The following is a 23723-nucleotide window of genomic DNA, read 5'->3' on the forward strand; positions in this document are numbered from 1 at the left end:
AATGAAACCGCGAAAAACAGCCTCGGCAAAAATTAATCATTGCAGACATTATGGCTCGGCAAAGAAACAAAGCATAGTTTAAAATAGCTCGGCAGCGAACGTGTTTAACAGCTTTTCTGATTTACTTCCGTTTTCGAACAACGTGCTTGGCTAAATATATAAATTTACAAAAAAAAATTCGCTCCAAAATATCTAAGGATGGGGAGAGGGGGAGCAATCACCTTCATTGCCCTCCCCCTCCCTTCTTTATGGATTCGTTTTTGATGAGATTCATCAAATTTCCTTGTTGCTTGTGAAAAAATTTAACTTCTTAATTCGAAACCAATTAGATAGATTGGTCAAACTTCTAAAAAAATGTCGGATATATATAAAACAGTCTCACCATTTTGAAAAGAATAAACTAACGTTGGTAGTGATTGCACACCAAAATTATAAATGCTGGACATAGTTTCACAGAAAGTACAACGCTAGGATTGAAGCGTAAGTTTGGTTGCTGATAAACATTATCTTTGTGTGGTGCGCTTTGTCTGAGAACATTACATATCGTCACATTCATGTATTTTATGTAAAACTAAAGACAATCATGAATATTTATTTAAAAAAAAAAGGCTGCGTTAATGCAGCACAGTTCAATTGAAAATTAAAGTCTTTTACAAGGCGTCTTATTTACTTTAGTTTTCTATAAACAAGATTAGTCGTAATTTTACTTTAAGTTTCTATTAAACAAGATTAACAATGTTTTATGTAGAACAAAAGACTAATTATGAAAGTGTTACGTCATCCTTAATTAAAACCACAATTCGAAATAAACAATTTACGATTAAATTGCAGTGCTGTCAGACTATTTTCTGGGTGTTAATAGAAAATTTTCGTTTAAATTGCTACAGTTTTTAAACTGTTTTGTATTCATGTAAAAGAACAGAGGGGGTTTTGATCCCAAAATGTACCCGGAATTGGACGGCATAGAGTGGAACAACAACACCGGTTTCAAAATTTTAGGTGTTACTTTTTACACCAGACTGAGCGATACTACCAATTTCAACTGGTTAGTAACTCTAAACAAAATAGAAAAAAAACTCAAGTTTCTGGGACTACGTACTTTGTCACTTAGGGGAAAGACTATGTTGATAAATACGTTAGCAATGTCAAAAGTATGGTTTCTGGCAAACGTGCTGCCCGTTCCCGAATGGGTAATAGAACGTCTGCACAGAGCCATTTTCGAAAATCTGTGGCAAAAGACCAATTACAATCCGGTCAAGAGAGAGACACTTTTCTTACCCGTCAAAAGCGGGGGTCTCGGAATTTTATCACCGAAGGAGCAAAGTCTTGCACTTCGCCTCAAAACACTCTTTCAACTGAAAGAATGCGAAGAGGACAAAGCTCACGATTATTACTACTTTTCAAAGTATTGGTTGGCGAGTTCACTTATAAAATTTACGAACCAAAACCAAAGCTGGAATTTTTTAAAGCAGAACAATTTTCCAAAACACTGGGACAACAAAACGTCTCAGTACTACAAAACAACAATAGAAATATTAGGCAAAAACGGGTCCCTTTTTAACATCCCCCTAAAAACAACAAAAAATTTTTACTTAGAGGTGGCAAAAAACAAAAAGACAGTCGTACCAGCGGAACTTTTTTGGAACAGTTCAACAAAAACAACGATGCCGTGGACCCAAATTTGGAAAAAAAACTTCACCTCCCACGCATGCGGACCGACTCAAAACATCCTCTTTCGTTTTTTACACAACAGTTTACCATCTGCGGCCCTGCTAGCCAATAGCACAAGGCAACAGATCGTCAAAAATAACAAATGCAAAACTTGTGGTAAAATCGAGGACAACATGCATATCTTTGCCTACTGCCCTCCTTCTGTTGAAATTTGGGAGTATTTTAAACATGTATATAACTCCTTGACATCCCGAAACAACTTTTCTCCGATAAAATCGATTTTCTCGATTGAAACAGCGAGTTTATTGGAGAAAAACCCCACTTCGTAGCTGCTGTTGACACTCACTCAAACCATCATGAGTGCAATATGGAACAGTAGATGTCACCACATGTGTAGTAACAAAAAAATTGACCCAATGGCAGTGATCAGGGTAATAATCAGGAACATCAGGAATATTATTATCTTAAAATATAATTATCATGTCCGTAGAAACACCGCGGACATTTTCTGTGAGTATTTTTGTATAAAAAATGTTTTCTGCCAAGTAGAGAATGGAAGTCTGAAACTAAACATATGAGCTGAAATAAAACAACGGCTCGTGGTATGTTTAGTAAAGACTTTCTTCCCTCTTGCACTTTTTTTTATGTTATACAACAAACTTATTATTATATAAAATTAGCAAATCACTGCCAGACCTTATTATATGAAATATTATTTTAAAACATAAATTTTTTTATCTATAGTGTTCGTAACGAAATGTTTATGTTAAAGTCCTGTAATTCCGTTTTTTTAATTTTTTTGGATATAAATCTTTCTTTCACCTTATGAACCTCTCCTTAATCTATTTTGAATCTTCTTTCTTCTTTTTACCTAATCTGAACTCTTGATTTCTTTCCGCACAACGGCAAAAAAATAAAAAACAAAAAAATACAAAAAGATATAAAACCAAAAAACACAAAAAAATATAAAATCAAAAAACACAAAAAAATAAAAAATTAAAAATACAAAAATTATGTAATAAAATTTAAAAAACAAAAAATGTATATATTTACGCTATATTGTAACAACATATATTGTAAAAACTTAAAAAAAATTAGTTAATAATATTAAAAAATTGTATATATTTATTATTTTGTAATAAAAAAAAAAAAAAAAAAAAAAAGAACAGAGTCATGCAAGTGAAAATAAAACAAGAATATATTCCACATTTATTAGCAACTAGTATACATAGTAAAGGTTTTAAAGCTAAAATTGATTGATAATTATTTTAAAGGCTTTTACTTCCTAGAGAAACATTTTTTTTAAAAGTTCCTTGTCCCATAGGACAGTGAACTTTCCCATGAAGGATAGTAAACTTTTCCATGGAGTGTTGGGAAGTTCACTATTCCCCATGGGGGATAGTGAACTTTCAAATTTGGTGAGACAGGTATACTTTTTGCACAAGTTTTAAAATCTTTTGATTTAAACTACCACGTTATTGATTTCTCATCCAGAAACAACCTAATCAAGCACATCTGAACTTTTTTTTTGTTTTTTTTACAGTTACGACCGAGTGGAGAGAGAAAAATTTTCAATTGTTAATATATCATATTATAATAAAAATTTTCCATTTTATTATAAGTATAAAAAATGTTATTAAAAATTTTTTTTCAGTTGAGACCGATAAAAAATATTTTCTATCGATCACAGATTAGGTTCGGTCAACCTTTTTTCAGCAACTTGTCAAGTTCCCAGAGACATCTTATAAAGTTACGCCATTTGGTAATCTTTCCGCCACCCACCTAATAAAATTTATGAAAAAAAAAAATAAAAAAAATCATTTTTTTCCTTTTTTTAAAAAAAATTTATTTCAAAAAGTTTATTTAAAAAAATAACCTTGTTGATGTCAACTTTTTTATGTTCCCCCATCACCTTGTAAACATTTATCTTAAATTTTCTGATTTTAATGACATAACTAATGAACAATCCCTTATATAATATATATTATATTAATAGTAATATTTTTATCAAGGATCGTTTTTTTATTTCGCAATAATTAGTTAGACGTTTTGTGGTTGACAACACGGTAGTACAGGTTTTAGTTTAGAAGACAACTAGGCATTAACTTTTTCAAATTTTAGCCTTTTCATGTAAATCCTCGATGCACGTTGTCAGTTTTATCGGAGCCAAGCTGCTTGCAGTCCATAACTATGTCTGGTAATCGCTATGCAAGACCACCGAATACATCTCTTTATATACGAAATTTAAGTTCTTCAACGAGGTAGGTCTGTGTGTTGATAATATTGTAAAGAATGTCTATAGGAAGTTATAATTAACTTGGTTGTCGCGGTCAAAGTTATTAAATATATATTTTTAAAGTCTTCTATTAACTGTTCAAACTCGTTAAAAATAAAGTTGAATCATTAAGTGAATAATTTTTTAAGTCAAGACTTAATACCTCGATATTTGCACTAACCATTTCATAATATCGATAACTTATCAAATAAAAAAATAGTCATAAAAGAAAGTAAATTTAGTGATAAATAATTCTCTTTAAAAAACTGACTTGATTTTAAGTGAATCAAAAATTGAATACTGTGGATACTAAATGTTCTTCTTTAATTAACTCACATGCTATTTTACATGTTTATATTCTTACTATATGTGGATTTAAAACACATGCACACTTGTTTAAGTCATCATAGGACTGAAACAGTTACTTTAAACTGCGTTTATTAAAATTAAATATTTACATTAATTTTACTCATTTACTTTATCATAACTTTTCAGCAGCCTTGGCTGTCAAAGTTCATGTTTCAGAGTTTAGAGAGGGTTACTTCTAAAGATTCCTCAATTAGGATATGTACTACATATCCTGATTAAAGAATCTTTGAAGAAATCTTTGGATGGAGTATTTTTCAAATTTTATTTTTGTTATTTTGTAAAAACATACTTATGTTTGTTGCTTAATAAGACTATCAAATGCCTAGTAAATGTTATTAGGTAGTATAAACAAAAATCACTAAAGAAAGTTATTGTCTATAATGATTATAATTTTTCAAATTTTTTTATATATACAAAGTAAAGGTACAGGAATAAACTTTTTTTTCTAGCAAAATTATAATATCAAGTTAATAACTAATAATATATAGTTCGTTTGTTGCTTGTATCATAATAATAATAATCATGGTTATAGCAATAGTATATAACCAAGTTAATATACCCTGTCTAGGAATAGGGGAAACCTATTGAGTATTTTTTGTTTTCAATCTCTAATTACAGTAACTTTTTTTAAATAACATCCTCAATTGGTACTTATAAAAATATACAATGTCTGAAGCTCGAAAATTAAAACTTAAAAAATGCACTCAAAATAAAAACGTTTTCCCTCTCATGCGTGTATGATAAATATAAAAGTAAAAAAATCTTAAACTTATTTCAAGCCTTGAGAGGCTTTAAGTTTTTTTTCACGTATGTCCATACATAAGTTTTTCTATTTTAGACAACTTGATCATGGCTGTTTGCAAGCTTTATTATATTAAGCATTGCAGAAAAAACGTCAAAAATAAAGAAAGAAAACCTAATAAGATTGGAAATTATATAAAATTTAAATAAAAAAAGTCAATAACATTAAAAATTTAAATAATTTGTGTACTGTTTTTATTTTCGTTTCTTTAGGATGGTAGTTGTTTTCAGCAACAAAATTGTATAAGTAAAGCAAAAAGTTCTTTTTTTTCTGCTACTTAAATTAAAATAAAAATAGTGGAAAGAATGCTTTGAATAAATTCTAGATAAAATAATTTTCAAAAAAACAGGAGTTTTTTTTTATAAAAGTTGAACAAATTTACAAAAATGTTTTAATCAATTTAAAACTAAACGCTTTTACATTTTTGTTCATTTTGCAACGTTTTTAGCGGGCGCGTGGGCAAGCGTATAAAGACTTAGACGCGTAAATGCTTGCTAAACAGAAAAAACTTATTGGTGAAATTTACATAAAAAATTATTAACAAACATTAATAATTTTTAACCAATAACATGTAGACAAAATGGGAGGGGTTGGTAGAACTAAGCACACAGAGCCAAATGTTAAAAAGCAATAGGTATCCAAAATTACAAAGCACTAAACGATTGGGGATAAAAAAATGTACAGAAGTAGAAAAGTCTTATATTATAAAGACAAAAATCCGCACACATTTCCTGGGAATGCTCGCGTAGTGTTTTTAATTTTTTTTACCAGAAACTTCTTTGTTTCTGGCATAATTAGTTTTATTAACTTTAATAATTATTAATAATTCATTGAAAACGCAATTATTGTTTAAAGTCTTTTTGTTTACAAAATAAATCGTAAAAATTGCTTTAAAAGATCATATTAAGGGTTGTCTATAAAGTATGTTTGCTAAAAATATTAAATTTTGACACCCCTCCCCCGTTGCCATTAATACTTTTAAGTCCCCACCCCTTAAAAATTAAATACGTTTTTCAACCCCCCCCCCCCCCCCCCTCCTTCCCTCCTCTAACTTTATATTTTAATAAAAAATTGAATAAAAAAAGGGGGAGAAGGTACCTTAAATACTTTGAATGGCCCCAAAGTCCTTTGTTTGCGGCACAGGGTCCTAATTTAAAAAATGTCTTCAAATATATATACAAATATTAATTTTAATAAAGTTAAATTCCATGGTAACATTGTGTGTGCTTGGCTGAGAGGTTAATAATAAAACATCGATGGCAAAGACTGGAGTTCGATTCCCAGTCAAGTTATGTTGTACTTTTTTTGTTTTAATGGTGATCAAATAAAAATTAACTATACTTAAGGCGGACACTTTTTCAAGACACCCCTCTTTAGTAAGTCCATAAAAAACGAGTCTTACGGGAGATCAGTAATGTTGAAAACAAACCCTAAAACCCAGTGTCGAGGGTAGGCTACCCATACCCCTTAATTGTGGGAGGGGGTAGAAGCAGGAAATATCCCCCATACACTTTCGTATGCTTTTTGAAGACCCCCCTATGAGCATACACACTTTATGGATGACCCCTTGGAATAAAAAACAAATACACAAAATTTACATTCACATAAAAATACATACTTTTTAAATAAAAAATAAGAATATACTAATAAGATCTATAATATATAATAAACTTTCAAAATTTTGACAATTTAAAAAATATATATTTAAACATTTATTTTTGTAAACAAATAATAATAGTTTAAAAGATTTACGGCTTTGCAGATGTGGCTCCAAGAATGAGCCATAGTATCAAAATAATATTTTGTTTAATAATATATTCTTAAAACAATTTATGCTAGAAATCTCAAAACAAATCTTGAATAATACTTTAATAATAAGAACTTTATTTGGCTTAGTCAGCATATTTTTTGAACTAATAGAATTAGTTTGTTCATTGGTTTGGCAGGTTTTTAGGTACGCAAGTATTCTTTTTATTCTTCTGCACCAAGGTGTTTTGAGAATATTCAAGTTCATGTATATTTCCATGTATGTCAGTTTCCTATATTAATACAAATTATTAGAAATAATGAACATAACGACTGCTCTGTTTGAAAAAATGTATTTAAAAACTAAAAAACTAGTTTTAAATAAGCTCCTGAAAATTTCGCTAGAAAAGTTCAGTAAATTAACAATGCACTAGCCCACAAGCTTTTAGAGCGTCGATAGCAAAAGTTCATCAGGAAATAAATCAGGTTTAAATAAATAATTTGAAAAGTCCAACAAAAGGGTAGGCTATTTCAATTGGTGTGGTGAAAACAACCTAATATATTATTTATTTTACATAAAAACTTGTTCAAAAATAAAAGTTTTACAAATAAATAGCAATTCATCAGGCCTTCCCAGGAGAGGCGTGCGGTCGGTCGCTTTGAGTGACCACGCATATATATATATTTTTTGAGAGTTTGGCCACGGTTTTTTAGCATATAATAATGACGCATTTTTAAAAAGGCGCTGAAAAAACCTAACTAAATTGTCGTATTATTTTATTATTTTTATTCATAATTTATTCCTATTATTAATATAAAAATATGAACATAAAAATGAAATATATATATTTATACTTATTTATAAAAAAAATTTTTTCTTATTACAATTTTTTTTTTATTCTAGTAAACATTAAAAAAAAAATTTATTTATTTATATTATAATTATTTATAATATATTTTTAGGTGTTGATTTTTTCAGCAACGATATTTGAGACAAGTCGAAAAAATAAACAGAAAATGTGACCGAAAACTTTTTTAATCAATTTTGAAAAATATGCTCTGCCGACGCGGGATGCGAACCCGGGTCTCCGCGGCGCTTTGTAATGTCTTAACCGAATGAGCTAAACATTCATATACTTATCAAGAACCTTGTAGATAATAATTCTTCTAGAACTTAAAAGTTATTTTTTGTAAAAAGACATACTTATGCGAAAAAATTTATAATTAAAAAAAAAAAATGTAAAATAAAAAAAAAAATTTGTTATAAGAAAAAAAAATTCAAAAAAAATATATATATATATTATTTTTATGTTATTATTTCCTTATTAATGAAAAGAATAAATTATTAAAAAAATTACAAAATAATACAACGAATTTAATTTGATTTTTTCAGCGTCTTTTTAAAAATGCGTTATTTTTAATATATGCTAAAAAAGCGTGGTCGAGTTATCCAAAAAAATATATATCCGTGTTCACTCAAGGCGTGCGACCGCACGCCTCTCCTGGGAAGGCCTGATTCATTTTCTTGTTTTCCTGTGCATTTATAAAAACAGTAAAATTTAACAAAAACATTTGAAAAACAAGTTTTTGTTGTCTTTTGTCAATTGTCTTTATTTCTAGCACAAATAAAGTATTTCCTTAATATATTGACTGACAAAAGTTACAAATAAATTGCATTTTAAAAAATGCTTTTGCTTTTGTTATATTCTTATCTACTTTCTTCCTTGACTTTAATAACAAGCACCCTATAAAAACTAACACAAAAATAACAGTAAAATAGTGATGGGTTTTTTTTAAAAAAAAAATTTAATTTTAAAATTTTCCTGAGAGCCTTATTTTACTGAAAATTCCTAAAATGCTTATTATACAAAAATGTGGTCAAGTTATCAAAATAAATTACTTTAAATGTGGACAAACAAGGCGTGCAACCGCACATGCTTGCTGGGAAGGCTTGGTGTGTGTGACCATCTAACTTTTTTTTTAAGTTTTATTAACAATAATATTTTTATATATACAATGATAATATTTTTATTTATAGGAGTGATGACTTAAGAAGGATGTTTGCAAAGTATGGTCCGATACGTGACATCTACATTCCTTTGGATTATTACACTCGTGAACCAAGAGGCTTCTGTTATGTTCAATATCCTTTTCATGATTTTGAAAAGGCAATATTTTGAGCAATTATTAGATTCTTATATAAAATAACTAAGATCCTATAATTATATATAATAAAAAAATTTTTTTTTGCTGCAGTTAAATGCTGATAATTTGTATTAGCCATTTAATTTTTAAACATTTTCAGTTTTGATTTAAAGTTAATCCTTGATAATTAAAAAAAAATTTTAGTGGGTTGGTTATTTTTATTTGGTTCTAATAAGCTCACAATTTTCTGAAACAAGTCAAAGATATCAGCCTAAAGACTAGTTGATTTTAGCCCCTAAAGTAAATTATCTTCATTTTTAGTTCATGAACCAAGTGAGTTAAAGAAAGGTTTGATACAAGTCTGCTAAAGTAAACAGAATACAGAGTAAACAGTCAAGCCTTCTAAAGTCAAGTTGACACAAATCCTTCTAAATGCAATTTTCGTTGTATACAGAATAATCTATTCTTTTGAGAAATAACAGAACAAGTTTCAGAATATTTCAAGTTTGGTTTGAATTAAGTCTTAAACAGATTACAGATACAGATTTGTCAAAATTTAAATCATGTCTAAAGATAATTTTCCAAGTTGATGTATTTGGAAAGGGTTAATGTAAAAAAGAATTGAAAGAAATTCTACAGGTATTTAATTAAAAATTTTTTAGTAGGAGTCTGAAACTAGTTGTTAGTTCTCTATGAATATATTTTATGATTTCTGTGTAATAGGTTATCATTTTCAGACCTTTGAAGTAAAGAATGCTTACTCTGAAGAAGTCTGTAATCTTGAAGCAGACCTAAAATAAACCAAATGTTAAGAATCATTAGTAACATTTAAATATTAAATTTGTTTATCAAATATTTAAAAAAAAACAAACAATTAAATAAGGTATTTTTGGCAATCCTTATTTGACATCTGAATTTACATATATAAAATTGTGATGTAAAAATTATTTTTGAATAAAACTAAATAGTATATTTAAGGACGCTAAAATTTTAAAAAGTTGTTTAAATTAAAAATCCCTTTCACATTTTAATATTAGGCATAGACTATAGTAGTTCCTAGATTTTATTTATTAATAACTGTTATTCAATAAAGTTTTAATTACTAGCTCCCTTTTTGTGAGTGCCTATCTCCTACTTGTCATTATGGTTCTAATTTTCAAAGAAGTTTTTTTTTATGTCAATTAAATAGTTATTTAAGTAGTTACATAATCAGAATGATTATGTAACTACTTAACTGCAAACAATCTAATTAATGCAGCTGCAAAATGCATGTAACAAGTTAAGGATTTTTTCAAAGGGATTAAGATTTTATTACTAATAAAGTTTTTTATTTTTTTATTAATATATTATAAATAATTGTTCAAAAAAGGAAGAAAATTTTTTTTTTGTTCATCTTGGCAGCAATTGTGACAATTTACGGTACCAACAAGTGTTTTTTTTTTAAATGGCATTTGTAATTTGCTTGTGTAATTGATCGCTTTAAAATTTATACAATTTCAGGTTGGTATTTTTAAATATAAATTGCTCCTGACAAATGTATTTTTAAATAAAAATATACAATTTTTATTTTGACAATGTTTTTAAAATTGGTTATAATAAATAAACGTTAGTATTTATAGTTTTTAATGGGCAACAATCATATAAATATGATACGTCATCACTTTTGTTTTGTAATAGTTTATATAATCTCTGATGCGTAACATATTTTGTTTTATAGCTTTTGGCTTGAAGTACTATAAAATATTACTAAAAACTTTTTAAAAAGATAAAGACTACTTAAAGGATTCAAAATCCATATAGATCATTATCCATAAGAAAGTGATTGTTCTAGTTTTTAAAATTGAATAATAGTTGTGTAATCAACTAAAGTTGTAAATGTTGTATATTTTGAAACATTGTTTAAATTATTTTTTAAAACATTGAAAATTACTAGGAAATATAAATAACAATAGAGGTGTGAAGATAAATTTGTGTATTTATATTTAGAGAGGGGAAGGGTGATAAATTTACTTATCCAAAGATAAACTTAATAATTTTTTATAGATTCATTCATTTTTTATCTTTCTATACTTTATGAGTAGTTTTTAGTAAATGCTAACAGCAATTAAATAACAATTTAATGAGGCTAGTTGTTTGTTAATTTGTTGCAAGTATGTCTGTTGTTGGTTTTTTTTAATAATTCGGTAATTTTTTTTTTAATTAAGTTTTTGTTAAAAAGCGGCTTATAAAGTTCTGTCTTTAACTTTTGACACATTTGAAGACATTAGAGATGCAGAAGATGCTTTATATCATGAATCGCACGCAAGGTTGCATGGGCGAGAACTTGATATTCAATATGCTGAAGGAGATAGAAAAAGTGAGTAAACTTTCAAGGAAATTTTAAATTTAAAATTTTTGGTAACAGGTTAGTATCACAAAAAAGTGACTGGTTTCATCTACAAAAAGAAAAAAAAGTGAATTCAGAATTTATTTTAAAAATTCTTAAATACCTTAACATATATAGATAAGCAAATAAAAGTTTCATTTAGAGTTAAAAATTAAACTTAAAAAACGCAAGTTTATTGATTAAGTAAATAATTGATTTGTTTAATAAAATTTATATTACATCTCAGTAAATTATTTTATTATCTATTTTAAGTTCAATTTTTGTTGTTAAAAGTTTATAAGTTCTGTTTAAAGTAGAAAGTCAAAGCTAGAATGTTTTGATAACTTAATACAACTTTCATTTATATTTTTTTAAGCTTTAAATTTTTTGTAGCACCTGGTCAAATGAGAACTCGAGAATCCACTGGTTCTTATTCAGATAATGGCAGGTTTGGAGGGTAAACTGTTAAATTTTTTTACTAATAAAAATAAAAGCTTATGCTTCTTTAAATTGTAAATATATGTGAATTTATTTATTTTAGGCGTAGAGGAGGTAGATATTCAAGAAGTCGCAGCAGGTCAAGGTCACCTAGGTATTTTTGTTTTGGAATGTATAAAGTAAACAAAACAAACTTTAAGAAATTTGATTTTGGTATTTATCTATACTTCAGTAACAGTTCAATTAAAGGGATAATTTTAAAAATAAGGATTCTTTCAAATTTTTAATTTAAATAATAAATGTAAAAGAATATTGTTGATTTTATGTATATTTCTAAAATGACTCATTTCTAGACGTCGACGCAGATACTCATCGAGATCTCGTTCTAGAAGCCCACGAAGGAGACGAAGTGTTTCTAGAAGTCCAGTAAAGCGTTCACTTTCTCATAGCCCTCGTAAATCATACTCACCTGGTAGATCAGCTAGTCCCCGAAAGTCTCGTAGTGCTAGCAGATCTCGATCTAGGTCCCGTGGTTCCTCTGCAAAAGAAAATGGAGATTAAATTTGATGTTTAAACATCTAGTGATAAATAAAATTCAATTCTGATTATGGCTTAGTATTTGCAGTTTATTTAGGAATTATATGCTTTAATCTTACTTTGTAAATAGTTTGACCAAATAAACATTTTATTCAAGATATGTCTTTTTATTATAGTTTCAGCCACTTAGTAGTTTACACAAAAAAAAATGATTGCAAGAGTAATAATTCATGGTATTATTTTCTCACCTAAGTTCTAGTTATGTAAATTGTCTTAAATATGTAATTTTTTATAAATGTGGTGTACTACTATTTATTATTTTATGTGGATATATTTTTAGTGAGTATATTAAGGTGGGTGTAAATATATATATATACAAATGCGGGTTTGAGCTGCGCATGAAACGTCACTGATAATATCATAAAAAATAGTCCTTCTGTAAGGGCTTCCGTACTTTGGGTTTAGGCAGACAATATATAATGATATATAATAAGTTTATTGTAGCAAAAAGTGCATAAAGTTTGCATTTTAAAAGTTTAACAAAATTGATCAATCTTGATTTACACAAATATGTATTATCAAATGAAGTTTTCAGCAACATTTCATGCGTATTGTTTTGTTATATCTGAAATCTTTGTTATAATTTTAAATTAGAAAGTACTATAAAATTTTTCAATTATATTTTTACTTACCTATATAATATTGAAATAAATGTTGACTCGTGGGTTGGGAATATTGTTTCATATAAAGATCTAACTGTTGGTAAAGTATTTTCAAAATATGGGAAAGTTTTTCAGTAAATTATTCACAAACTCATCATAAATTCAACATCACCATGTTGTTGTCATTAGATTGTAAAATAGTATATGTGGTATTTTTTTTGAAAAACATGAGATGTCTTTTTTTAGGGGGAGGGGTTACATGACTGTGGTAGATTTACATGTGTCTGTGTGTTATTTTTCAAAATAGTATATAATTGTCTCATTTTGTTTTTTATTTTAGGTAATCTCTTATATGGTGTTGTCAAAAGTCTGATAAAACTGTCAAAATAATAAAAAGGTGATTAAACCTAATATGTTTATTATGTGTATGTTGTGCATGTATTGATATGTTTTTGATTGATGTTCTAAAATCTTTTATAATTGTGATTTTTAATATCCTAAAGGTTTGTTAAAACCAATCTTAAAAACTTTTATCTGGTAATATGATGACATTTTATTTGAAAGAGTATTTATACAAATGACTTTTCAAGTATTCATACTGTCTGATTATCATTGTTGTTATCAGCTTCTTTTTTTTTAAAGCACATTTGCTGTAATAAATATATGTGATAAGGTATCTCACTTTATGCATATACATTCATTAATGTGCATAAGTATTGTGCATAAGACTACTTGATAAATTTTGTATTTTAAACACACAGTTGTTAACTGAGATTAAAATTGTTTTAAAGTTAACTTTTTTTGTTGTTGAGAAATTCTGTAAAAATACTTATTACCTTTGTTTAAAATCCCTTAGGTTTGTATTGAATCTATAAAACTGATCTATACAAAAAATTAGTAACTATTAGTATATATAGATAGATAGTGTGACCGCGGCCCTGGCTAAAATGAGACTTTTCCGGTCCAGGGTTGGCAAATAAAGCAGGTCTAATTACATTTACAATGTGTTTTTAGATTTAGTCCGAGATAAGAGAATATTTATTCGTCAATATAGGAATGCTGATAATATTACAATATTTTTTTTGCAGTAAATGAGTTTTGTTGTCTAACAAAAATTGTGGAATCTATAAAAAATGGAGTTACTCAATTGGCATATTAAGGTATAAGGTTTAATATTGCTTGGACAAGTGATTTTAAACCCAATTTGCATGTTAAGGTATCAATATGCAGACTCTTGTTAGTTTTCTGTTTTAAAAGTCATCCCTCAAAAAATGGATTACCCAATTTGCGTCTAAAGATATTAATATATATCATGTATTTATTAGTACCTATTAGTAATTACTATCACTAATTACTGATAAGTTTAGAGTGACTAAAGTTATTTCTTTCCATTGACAAAAAATGTTATAGAAAATAGTGTTCATGCAAAAGATTAACATTTCATAGCTATTTTTTATTACTAAGTTCAGAGAAGTTAAAAGTCATAAAAATATATTTAAATTCAGATGTTAATTTTAATGATACATAGTAACACATTAGCAAATTTTATAAAGTGATTAGCAAATCGTAAATTTTGTAAAGCGGTATAAAACTTAAGCGCGCCACATTACATTTAGATTTCAACTTTTCAAACTATTTTTTATTTATTCAGTCTATTAAAATAGCTACTATTTATTTAATAACCTTAATATATTTGATAATTTGATGACTTTTATTTGATAGAGTATTTATACAAATGACTTTTCAAGTATTCATACTGTCTGATTATCATTCTAGAGTAACAAGTTTTATTCATTTAATTTGATTGTGTTAATCTCTTTTTATTATAGTAGCGCATGCCACAAAGAAAATTTTAAATTATGTATATGCAGGAGGATGAGGGAGCTATTTTAGTTGTTAAACTAAACTATTAAATATTTGCTATTATTTGGTATCTATGTTGCTGTATATACATACATTTATATAGTTTCTAAAATTTAATTTTGTTTTTAAAATATCTTATTTGCATATTTTTTACATTGAAAATCTAGATAGTTTATATGATGACACATTGACTTACAAGAGTATTTATACAAATGAAGTGTCAAGTATTCATACTGTCTGATTAACTTTGTTTTAAATTCTTATGTGTAGATCAACTTAAGTATTCTAAAATATATATCAACAACCAAGAAACAAGAGGCCCTGTGTTCATTTTTTGTTTCTGAGAAAATTAAGTTTAAAGACTATAAAAACTATGCCAGAATATTCAACTTATTTTTTTATTATTTTAAAAAGTTGTATTCTTGTGACTAGATTGGGACACACATCCCATTGATTGTTAAATATTTTTAGATAATTAACAGAAAAAATACAATATGTGGACATACACCTCTCAGCTGGTTCTCAGCTGACAATATCAAATAACTTTATAGTTTATATAATATATATTATGTAGAAAAATTAGTACAGTGCTGTTTTTGATAATTTATATCCAATTAACTTTAAAATTTTGATAACATAGTATTACCTAAATTCAGTGACCATGTCATCAATTTAGTCTTAGATTACTTCAGTTATCTGAGACAAAGTTACAAATTATCAAATTTTGCAAATAAGATCTGTTACTATATACATACATATACTGTGCTATAAAAACTGTTACTATATATATGCATATACAGTGCTATAAAAAATAGGGTCTATAAAAATTTTGTTGCTTGAAACATTTAAAATGATAAATACAAACCAATGAAGATATTTAACTAATTTTTCCTAACAGTTTAGTCAATTGTTGCAATCTCCAAATGGTATTTAGTTCTTCCTTCATATCTCTTGTTAAACTATCCCAATATGCTACTTTGCTTACAGTTATTTGGCCCATTTTTGTGTATTTTAACTTTAGGATCCTAATAAAATAATTTTAAATTGAACTAAACTGGTTATTTTCAGCAATCATATATATATGAAATAATCATTAAATTAATAAAATGATTACAAATTTAGGTTAATTTGAAATCAGAACAGAAAGTTATTAAAAAGTTTTTATTTTTTATTTCTCTTCTTGAAACATTTTCCAGTATGTTTTTTTTATTGCTTTGATAAAACAAATCTAATAAATAAAACCAATATTAATATAAAATAAATTAGTTAGTTATGTGTTAGTTATAGATAAATAGCTTTTCGTTGTTATCAAGAAATTAAAGTTATTGTATTTTTTAGTGATTTCATGTTTATGATTTTATTAAAAATTGCTAGCGTTTGCAACTAATTTGCTTCTAAAAATATTTAATATTTTGATTTGGTTATAATTTCTTAGAGCAGTGTATGTCACAAACAAAGCACATTTATAGAAATGGTCGTGGACGTGGAGTTTTAGCCCTAAATTCGCTTGAGCCGTGTCCAAAGCCAATAGGGTTAAATACCGATTTACAAAAAAGTCTACTTAACTCAGTTGATTCCGTGGTTGAAGTTAAACCAGGTAGTAATTTATGTAGTCTATGTAAAATCTTTCTAAGTACCTGTAATTTCAATTTTTATTCCTAATTGCATAATAAATGCTACAAGGATAACTGCAAAGATACTGCAATAAATGCTTAATATTCATTTCATACTTTAAAACAAATGAGACTTTGTCTTACTAACTCTCCTTGGTTTTGTTTTACAAAGTTTTCTTCAACTGAGTAGTTTCAAAAATGATTTGCCTCAATTTTGTTAAATGAATAAATCAATAATTAAGTTTTGTTTTAATAAAAGATTTTACGCATTTAGCATTACCAGAGTTAATGGCTAAATACAGTTACAAAGCAGATGGTTTACAGTCAGGCGGATTTTTTGAACTGACAATTAAACAAGGGGAAAAGCTTTACCTAATTAAAAAATCGCACATTCCTACTTCTAACCCTCATTGGTGGGAAGTTAAAAACACCCAAGGACAAGTTGGTTATGTTCCTGCAAAATACTGTTTGGTAAGTCTGAAAAGTTAATAAAGTTTTTATTTGTTTTGAGAATCGAGTTTTAAAAAATAAAATTTTTTAGGTTCTAGAGGAAAAACTAACCAGTTTACCTTGGTTAGAAAGCAAACGTCTTATGGAAAATATAGATATGGAAGCTACTAGTAAAATTCTTAACGAACCGCGTAAAATAAAACCTTACGTTTCTAGTGAGTTATGAAATTTTTTAGTTTATTTTTTTATTTTGAACAAAAAAAAAAAACTTGTACAGCGGATTTATTAAATACCGTTAAGTTACGAACTGAGATTAGATCTTTGCATAAAATCCAATGATGTATCGATATCTTAATAATATTGATTTTATATATATACATACCCACTAACACAACCCTCGGAATTAGGAGAAATGAGGTCGGCAATAAATTGCCGATCTCAAACTCTTAGAGGTTGGCAATAAAAAATGTGTATGTATATGTAAATACATATGTATGAATGCGTGTGTGTGTGTGTGTGTATATATATATATATATATATATATATATATATATATATATATATATATATATATATATATATATATATATATATTTATATATATTTATATATATATATATTTATATATATATATATATATATAAATATTTGTCTGCACTTGAAAAAAAATTTTTAAATTAAAATACATTACTTTTTCTACTTTCGTTCTTGCAGCTTATCAATCAAATCAAATAGCTACTCAAAGCTCTTTGAAATCAACTGTAGAAAAGCAATTCTATTGTGAAATTTGTGATAAAACTTTGAATGGACCCCAGCCTTATAAAATGCACCTAGCAAGTAAAAATCACCGTGAAGAAGAAGAACGTTTAGCTCTCATTTTGTAGACAAGATAACAAGGTTTATGCCTTTGTGCAAGAACGACTGTTTTATTTTTGATATACTTTTGAATTCGATGCAACGTGCATGAGGATCGTGGAATTTTTAGATAATTGAAAGGAAGATTCAAGCATCGGCTATTTATAGTTATTTTTTTATATTGTCAGTAGTTTTTTAATTATTTTTTTTTTAGTTTTCCTATGCGAGCTAGTTTATTATAGTTAATCATGAGTGAAAAAAAAATTAAGGTTGTATACCTCATACCCGTAATGAGTAGATGTTTTACTGGTAAAAAAAATTAATAGTAATATTTCCAAAATTTAACTTGAACCTTACATTTTAAAATCTTAACTTTAATAGGTCGTTGCGTTTAAATTCAATGTTTTTTCCGATTAAATAGTACAAAATTGTGTTTAGTGATGATACTTGTGGATTGTAATATTTTTTTCAACTAAGAGTGCCATTTGTATCTGTCATTTTGTAAACATTCGTTTTAGACTTGTGGTATTGTCACCATGTACAACACACAACATACTATCCATAATTTTTGAAGTGTGGAATTTTTTTTTTGTTTAAAATTAATTTAGTATCTGTATTTATGGAGGAAAAAAAAATCAAAAAATGATCTGTGATCGCATTTAATGATTTCTTTCTTAAGAGAATGATTAAAAATATCGCTCGTTATGATATTGTCAATTAATGAAGTCGTTGATTCAGTCTTTCTTGTCGGTTTCGCTATTAGCGGACACGCTCTACAGTGGGTCGCAGGCTTTAACTGGACCAAATTCATAACTAATTTAAGATTAGGATGAGTGATACTATTATCTCTGCACACCTAATGAAGGTGCCATGGATGCTAAATTTCAAATAGCAAAAATCTAGATTTGGTATTCGCAGATATTTTTACGTGTGCAATGTTTATTAAATTTTACTTAAGTGCCAATATGAGGACGTGCATTTCAAAATAGTGAATATATTTTTTTAGTTTCTATGGATACCTAATTTTGCTTAGCAGCAAATAACGTCTATTATGCGGCATATGTTTTACTTATGCTATGTACACTATTTAGCACGTTCTTTATTATGAGATCCTCGCTTGTGAAAAGCTAAGCTTATTTAAGTGCAATAGGGATTAACTAGTGTTATTACGCGTTGCTAGAAAAATTTGTTTTTCCTGTAGAAAAAAATTATATTCTAGCTCTATTCATTAGTTTTTCTAATTAGCAGATTTTACGAGTCTACAGAATTTTTAAAATTTGTATGGTCATATTGTTCTCACGCATTCACAATCACTAAATATCTTTGACAATTTATGCTACAAGTAGCTTAGCAAACAATAACTCACAAGAATTTGAAGCTGACAAAGTTGCAACTTTTCTTTGTTTTTAATGATTCTTGAATTGATAATGTAAGTCTGCCGAGCTGAATTCTATCTAATAAATTTTGCACCGGAAATCTATGCCGAGCTGAATTCTTTCTAATAAATTTTGCACCGGTTAGATTACTTTGAATCCATATGTTACCATAATCAAAATAAATAAACAAAATTGACTCTCTAACTTTTCGCTCTGAAGATCCAAATCTTGTTCTCTAATAAAGTCGTATGCAAGTATACTGTCTTCTTTTTCATGTATTGACCGACTGTTGAGTCAAATAAATTAGTGAATTTTGCTTCTTGTGACACCTATTAAGCCTTAATAAAAACAGCATTTTAACATCTAAAATGAGTAGCCTCAACCAGATTATTATATCCATTTGGTTTGACAAGCGCTAAATTAACATTCCGTGATATATATTTATATATATGTATGCTTGTATATATATATATATATATATTATATATATATATATATATATATATATATATATATATATATATATATATATGTTTGTATATATATATATATATATATATGTATGTATATATATATATATATATATATATGTATGTATATATATATATATATATATGTATGTATATATATATATATATATATATATATATATATATATATATATATATATATATATATATATATATATATATGTGTGTGTGTGTGTATATCTATTTATATATATATTATATGTATATTAAGAAAAAGAATATGCAAATTTTTAACTGCACATATTTGCACCTTATCAATTTATGTTAAAAAGCGTGTCATAGATCTTAATAAATTTAAGGCTAAATTTTTATTTATTTTAAATCAACATCAAACATGTTCTAATTTTTAGACATCTAGATTTTGTCTTGTGTCTGTTCGGGCTTTTTAATCAAAATTATTTGTGTTCATATATACATATTTACATTCCTTATCCTATTAAATATAAATCTTGACCAAGAAATATAAATTAAACAGAAGTAAAACATAACAGCATAAACAAATAGTAAAAAATAACAAATGTTCAAATCTATGGGAATTATTCATCAAATATTCAATTTCGGATTATAGTCGGATGAAGCATGATACATTTATTGAATTGTTAAAGGAAATTGTTATACTAGAATCAGTAACGGATCAAAGAATTTTGTGTGTTTAGGTGGGGGGGGGGGTATGTTAAAAGCGGGCGGCTAAATAGGCGTGAATTTCATAAGTGCGAACTGGGAACGTAGCAAAAACTGACTTAAGTGCAAACTGGCACAAGTGCGAAATGACATAAGTGCGCCGAATCAAGTTGCAAATATTAACATAAGTGCAAATTGGCATTTTGCACTTACGCCAGTTCGTTTGCTCTTATGCCGATGTTTAAAAATTTATTCGGCGCACTTATGCCAATTTGCATTTATGCCGATTTGCGCCTATGCCAGTTTTTGCAACTGCTTCGCACTTATGCCAGTTTGCACTTATGCCGATTCGCACTTACGCCAATGTTTGCAAATTTTTTCGGTGCACTTACGCCAATTCGTATATATGCCAGTTCGCATTTATGCCAGTTTTTGCATTGCTTTGCATTGCATTGCAATGCTTCTCACTTATGCGCCAGTTTGCAGTTATGCAAGTTTGCACTTACACCGGTTCGAACTTACGCCATTCGCTTTAATGCTAGAGCGAATTAATGAAATTCGCGCTTATTTAGTCGTCCCGTTGAAAGATTTTAAAATTTTGTATCACATTTGAGTCTCCTATTTAAAAAAAAAGGAATAGTGGTGGTGGTGGAGGGAGAGGGGGTATATATGCACTCCCCCCCCCCCTCCTCCTGAATCCGTCATTGACTAGAATATCAAACTCTTGGTGGTATTCTTATTTCAAATTTAGACGGACATACGACTCACATCAGTTTGGCAAGCTTTTTTATAGGGATGTACCGGAAAACAGTTCTGGCCAGAATTTGTGAGTTTTAGGTCATTCCAGTTCTGGCCGGAACTACAATATTTCAGGCCGGAATGCCAGAATTTATTTTTTTCTTTTTTTTTTAAGACATGTGACACTCACTGTGTAAATTAAGTCAAAAAATCTAGAAAAACCTAGGTAAAAAATACAAAATTCTTAACAAGCACAATGTAATTTTATTTGCAGTAATCAATTATGGAAGGAGTTTTAGAAGTTTAGGAATATTGTGATGCAAAAAGAGTTGCTATCAAACTAGCTTTTTTTTTTATCAAAAATGTGAGAATAGTCTCTGAGAATAGTCTCATTTTAAATGTTACTTAAATTTTAAATAATAAAAAGTATAGAATGGCTAATACAGTAAATATTTCAATTTTAACTAAAATAAAAAACAAAGAAATAGTTTTAAATATAAATATTATGCAAAACTCTCAATAAATAAAAATATATAAAACAAATGAAATAACATATTAGATTTAAATGAAACAAGAATCAAATTAATGAAATAGGTAATGTATATATATAATATATATATATATATATATATATATATATATATATATATATATATATATATATATATATATATATATATATATATATATATATATATATATATTAAGAAATAAAGTATAAAAATAAATATATAGAACGCGGATACTCAAAGAAGATACCTGGATAGGCATACAATGGTTATTGCTGTGTGTTAAGCCAAATTACAAAATTTCCGTTTACGCTTCCGACATTTTTTTTTTTTTTTGCCGTCTAAACAACCCGTATGTTAATGATAAGATATATAGGTAGCAGGGCCGAGAAGATGTCTTATCGCACAGCCCCTTAATAAATTCTGTAAATATAAAGTTTAATTTAAAAGTAAGCGATTCCGTTAACTATATATAATAAACAAACGTAAAATTGGTAAAGTAATAAATAAAACATCTATTATTAAAAAATAACAAGAAGCGCTATTAACTTAAAAATATTATTCTAAAAGCACGGAAATATTTAATTTTTATGTATCTAAAAAATTATGAACTTTTTTTTTTTTTATAATATTACTTTTAATATATATATTTTTTTAATATTAATTTTTTTTTTTTTTTTTTTTTTAAGTGCCCCAAGAAATCCTAACGGTCTTGTCACAGAGCACCGCGGAAGTGCATTTAACCGGAAGTTCACGCCTCCTTCCTTACCGTGACGCGAAAAATATTTTTTAAACTACAGAACACAAAACCAAAGTGTAAGAATCAAAAAAGTTATAAATAAATTTGAGAAGAAAAAAATAAATTTAAAAAGCAATAAAGATAATTTAGCAAAAGTACTTCAATAAAACTCTTTCTTATTGATGGCATTTGAAAAATAAGTTTAATATCAAAATTTGGTGCCATAAAACCTTAAGGAAAACTCAACAAATCTTGACGCAAAATAGGCATTATTGAGCCCAACATAAATTATCATAACTTGGGAACCAGCAATCCAAATTTAAAAAACGAGCTTATTCTGAAAACGTCTTTATTATCCGCATACTTTGGTATTAATTATAGGCAGAGATAGGGATAATAGTAAAATCGCGTGAAGTGACTATAATATAATGTATATTGAATTACTCTTCGAGTCGATAAAATACAATAGTATTTAGTAAGAAGTAAATGTATAGTAATATGATAGTTAGAAGGCGAAAAAAAAATGTATATATATATATATATATATATATATATATATATATATATATATATATATATATATATATATATATATATATATATATATATATATATATATATTATATATATATATATATATATATATATATACATGGTGACCACAAAGTATCGTCCAATGAACGTCCAAATACGATTTCCAAGTTCTTTTTGAGCCCAAGGAACAATTTCTTACTTGAGCATATCCAAATAATTGTCACCGTTGACCTTTATACCTTGTGGAACAAATATGAGCGGTGTCTTAACATGAGCCGTTATCCCGGCGAATACCATAACTGAAGCAGGATGAGAACTGCGTGAAACCGAGACATTTGGTTGAGATTTTGCCCAAACTCGATCGTTCTGCTTATTAAGAATGCTTTCCACTGTAAAAATCTTTTCGTCAGTGAACAAGATGTTGCGATAATCAATTCCGTTGAAACGGTGCAGAAGTCCAAGAGAACGGTCTTTACGTTTGACTTTAGCTGCTTGAGAAAGAAGTTGCGACTTGTTCTTCTTGTATGGTTTGAGCTTAAGCTTCTTTTTGATTATCTTTGCCATTGAAGTTCGTTTTATCCCCATTTTTTTTGCGAGACCTCGAGCAGATTGATTGGGGTTCAAACGCAGGCGATCGCGTACCTTTTTCACATTGCTCGCAGTGATCACTGTTCGAGGTCTTCCGGATTTTAGATGATTAGAACTTGTTCCCAACTCGTCAAAGCGTTTAATTGTGTCGTAAATTGTCCGTCTTGGCGCATGTAAACGGTTCTGAATGTAGCTCGCTGAGTAGCCTTTTTTGTGAAACTCGATGATAGATTGACGATAAGGAGAAACGCGCACCATTCTAAAAAAACCAATTGAACATAGTTTACAAAGTATATA

General features: G+C 27.7%; 3 protein-coding genes across 4 annotated transcripts; 2 read left to right on the forward strand and 1 right to left on the reverse strand.

Annotated features, from left to right (window-relative positions):
• Positions 1-3747: 3747 nt before the first annotated feature.
• On the forward strand, positions 3748-12504 carry LOC100205478 (serine/arginine-rich splicing factor 10). The gene is made up of 6 exons (XM_065800138.1): positions 3748-3932; positions 8902-9006; positions 11261-11364; positions 11767-11830; positions 11915-11965; positions 12165-12504. Exons 1-6 carry the CDS (start codon positions 3862-3864, stop codon positions 12370-12372), a joined length of 603 nt encoding a protein of 200 aa, XP_065656210.1. The 5' UTR covers positions 3748-3861; the 3' UTR covers positions 12373-12504.
• A 53-nt stretch (positions 12505-12557) lies between these two features.
• LOC100212632 (tyrosine-protein kinase BTK) lies at positions 12558-17990 on the forward strand. 2 transcript variants are annotated; one of them, XM_065800137.1, is made up of 6 exons: positions 12558-12581; positions 13351-13407; positions 16309-16470; positions 16761-16957; positions 17028-17151; positions 17651-17990. In XM_065800137.1, the coding sequence occupies exons 3-6, from the start codon at positions 16317-16319 to the stop codon at positions 17818-17820; spliced, it is 645 nt and encodes a 214-aa protein (XP_065656209.1). In that variant the 5' UTR covers positions 12558-12581; positions 13351-13407; positions 16309-16316; the 3' UTR covers positions 17821-17990. The 2 variants fall into 2 exon arrangements, with proteins under 2 accessions (XP_065656209.1, XP_065656208.1); XM_065800136.1 differs by lacking the exon at positions 12558-12581 and adding an exon at positions 12974-13110.
• A 5043-nt stretch (positions 17991-23033) lies between these two features.
• On the reverse strand, positions 23034-23423 carry LOC136081391 (uncharacterized). Its single transcript, XM_065798704.1, has one exon. It carries the CDS (start codon positions 23421-23423, stop codon positions 23034-23036), a length of 390 nt encoding a protein of 129 aa, XP_065654776.1.
• Between the last annotated feature and the right edge of the window lie 300 nt (positions 23424-23723).

The sequence above is a fragment of the Hydra vulgaris genome, chromosome 06 (assembly GCF_038396675.1).
Source record: "Hydra vulgaris chromosome 06, alternate assembly HydraT2T_AEP".
NCBI classification, from domain to species: Eukaryota; Metazoa; Cnidaria; class Hydrozoa; order Anthoathecata; family Hydridae; genus Hydra; species Hydra vulgaris.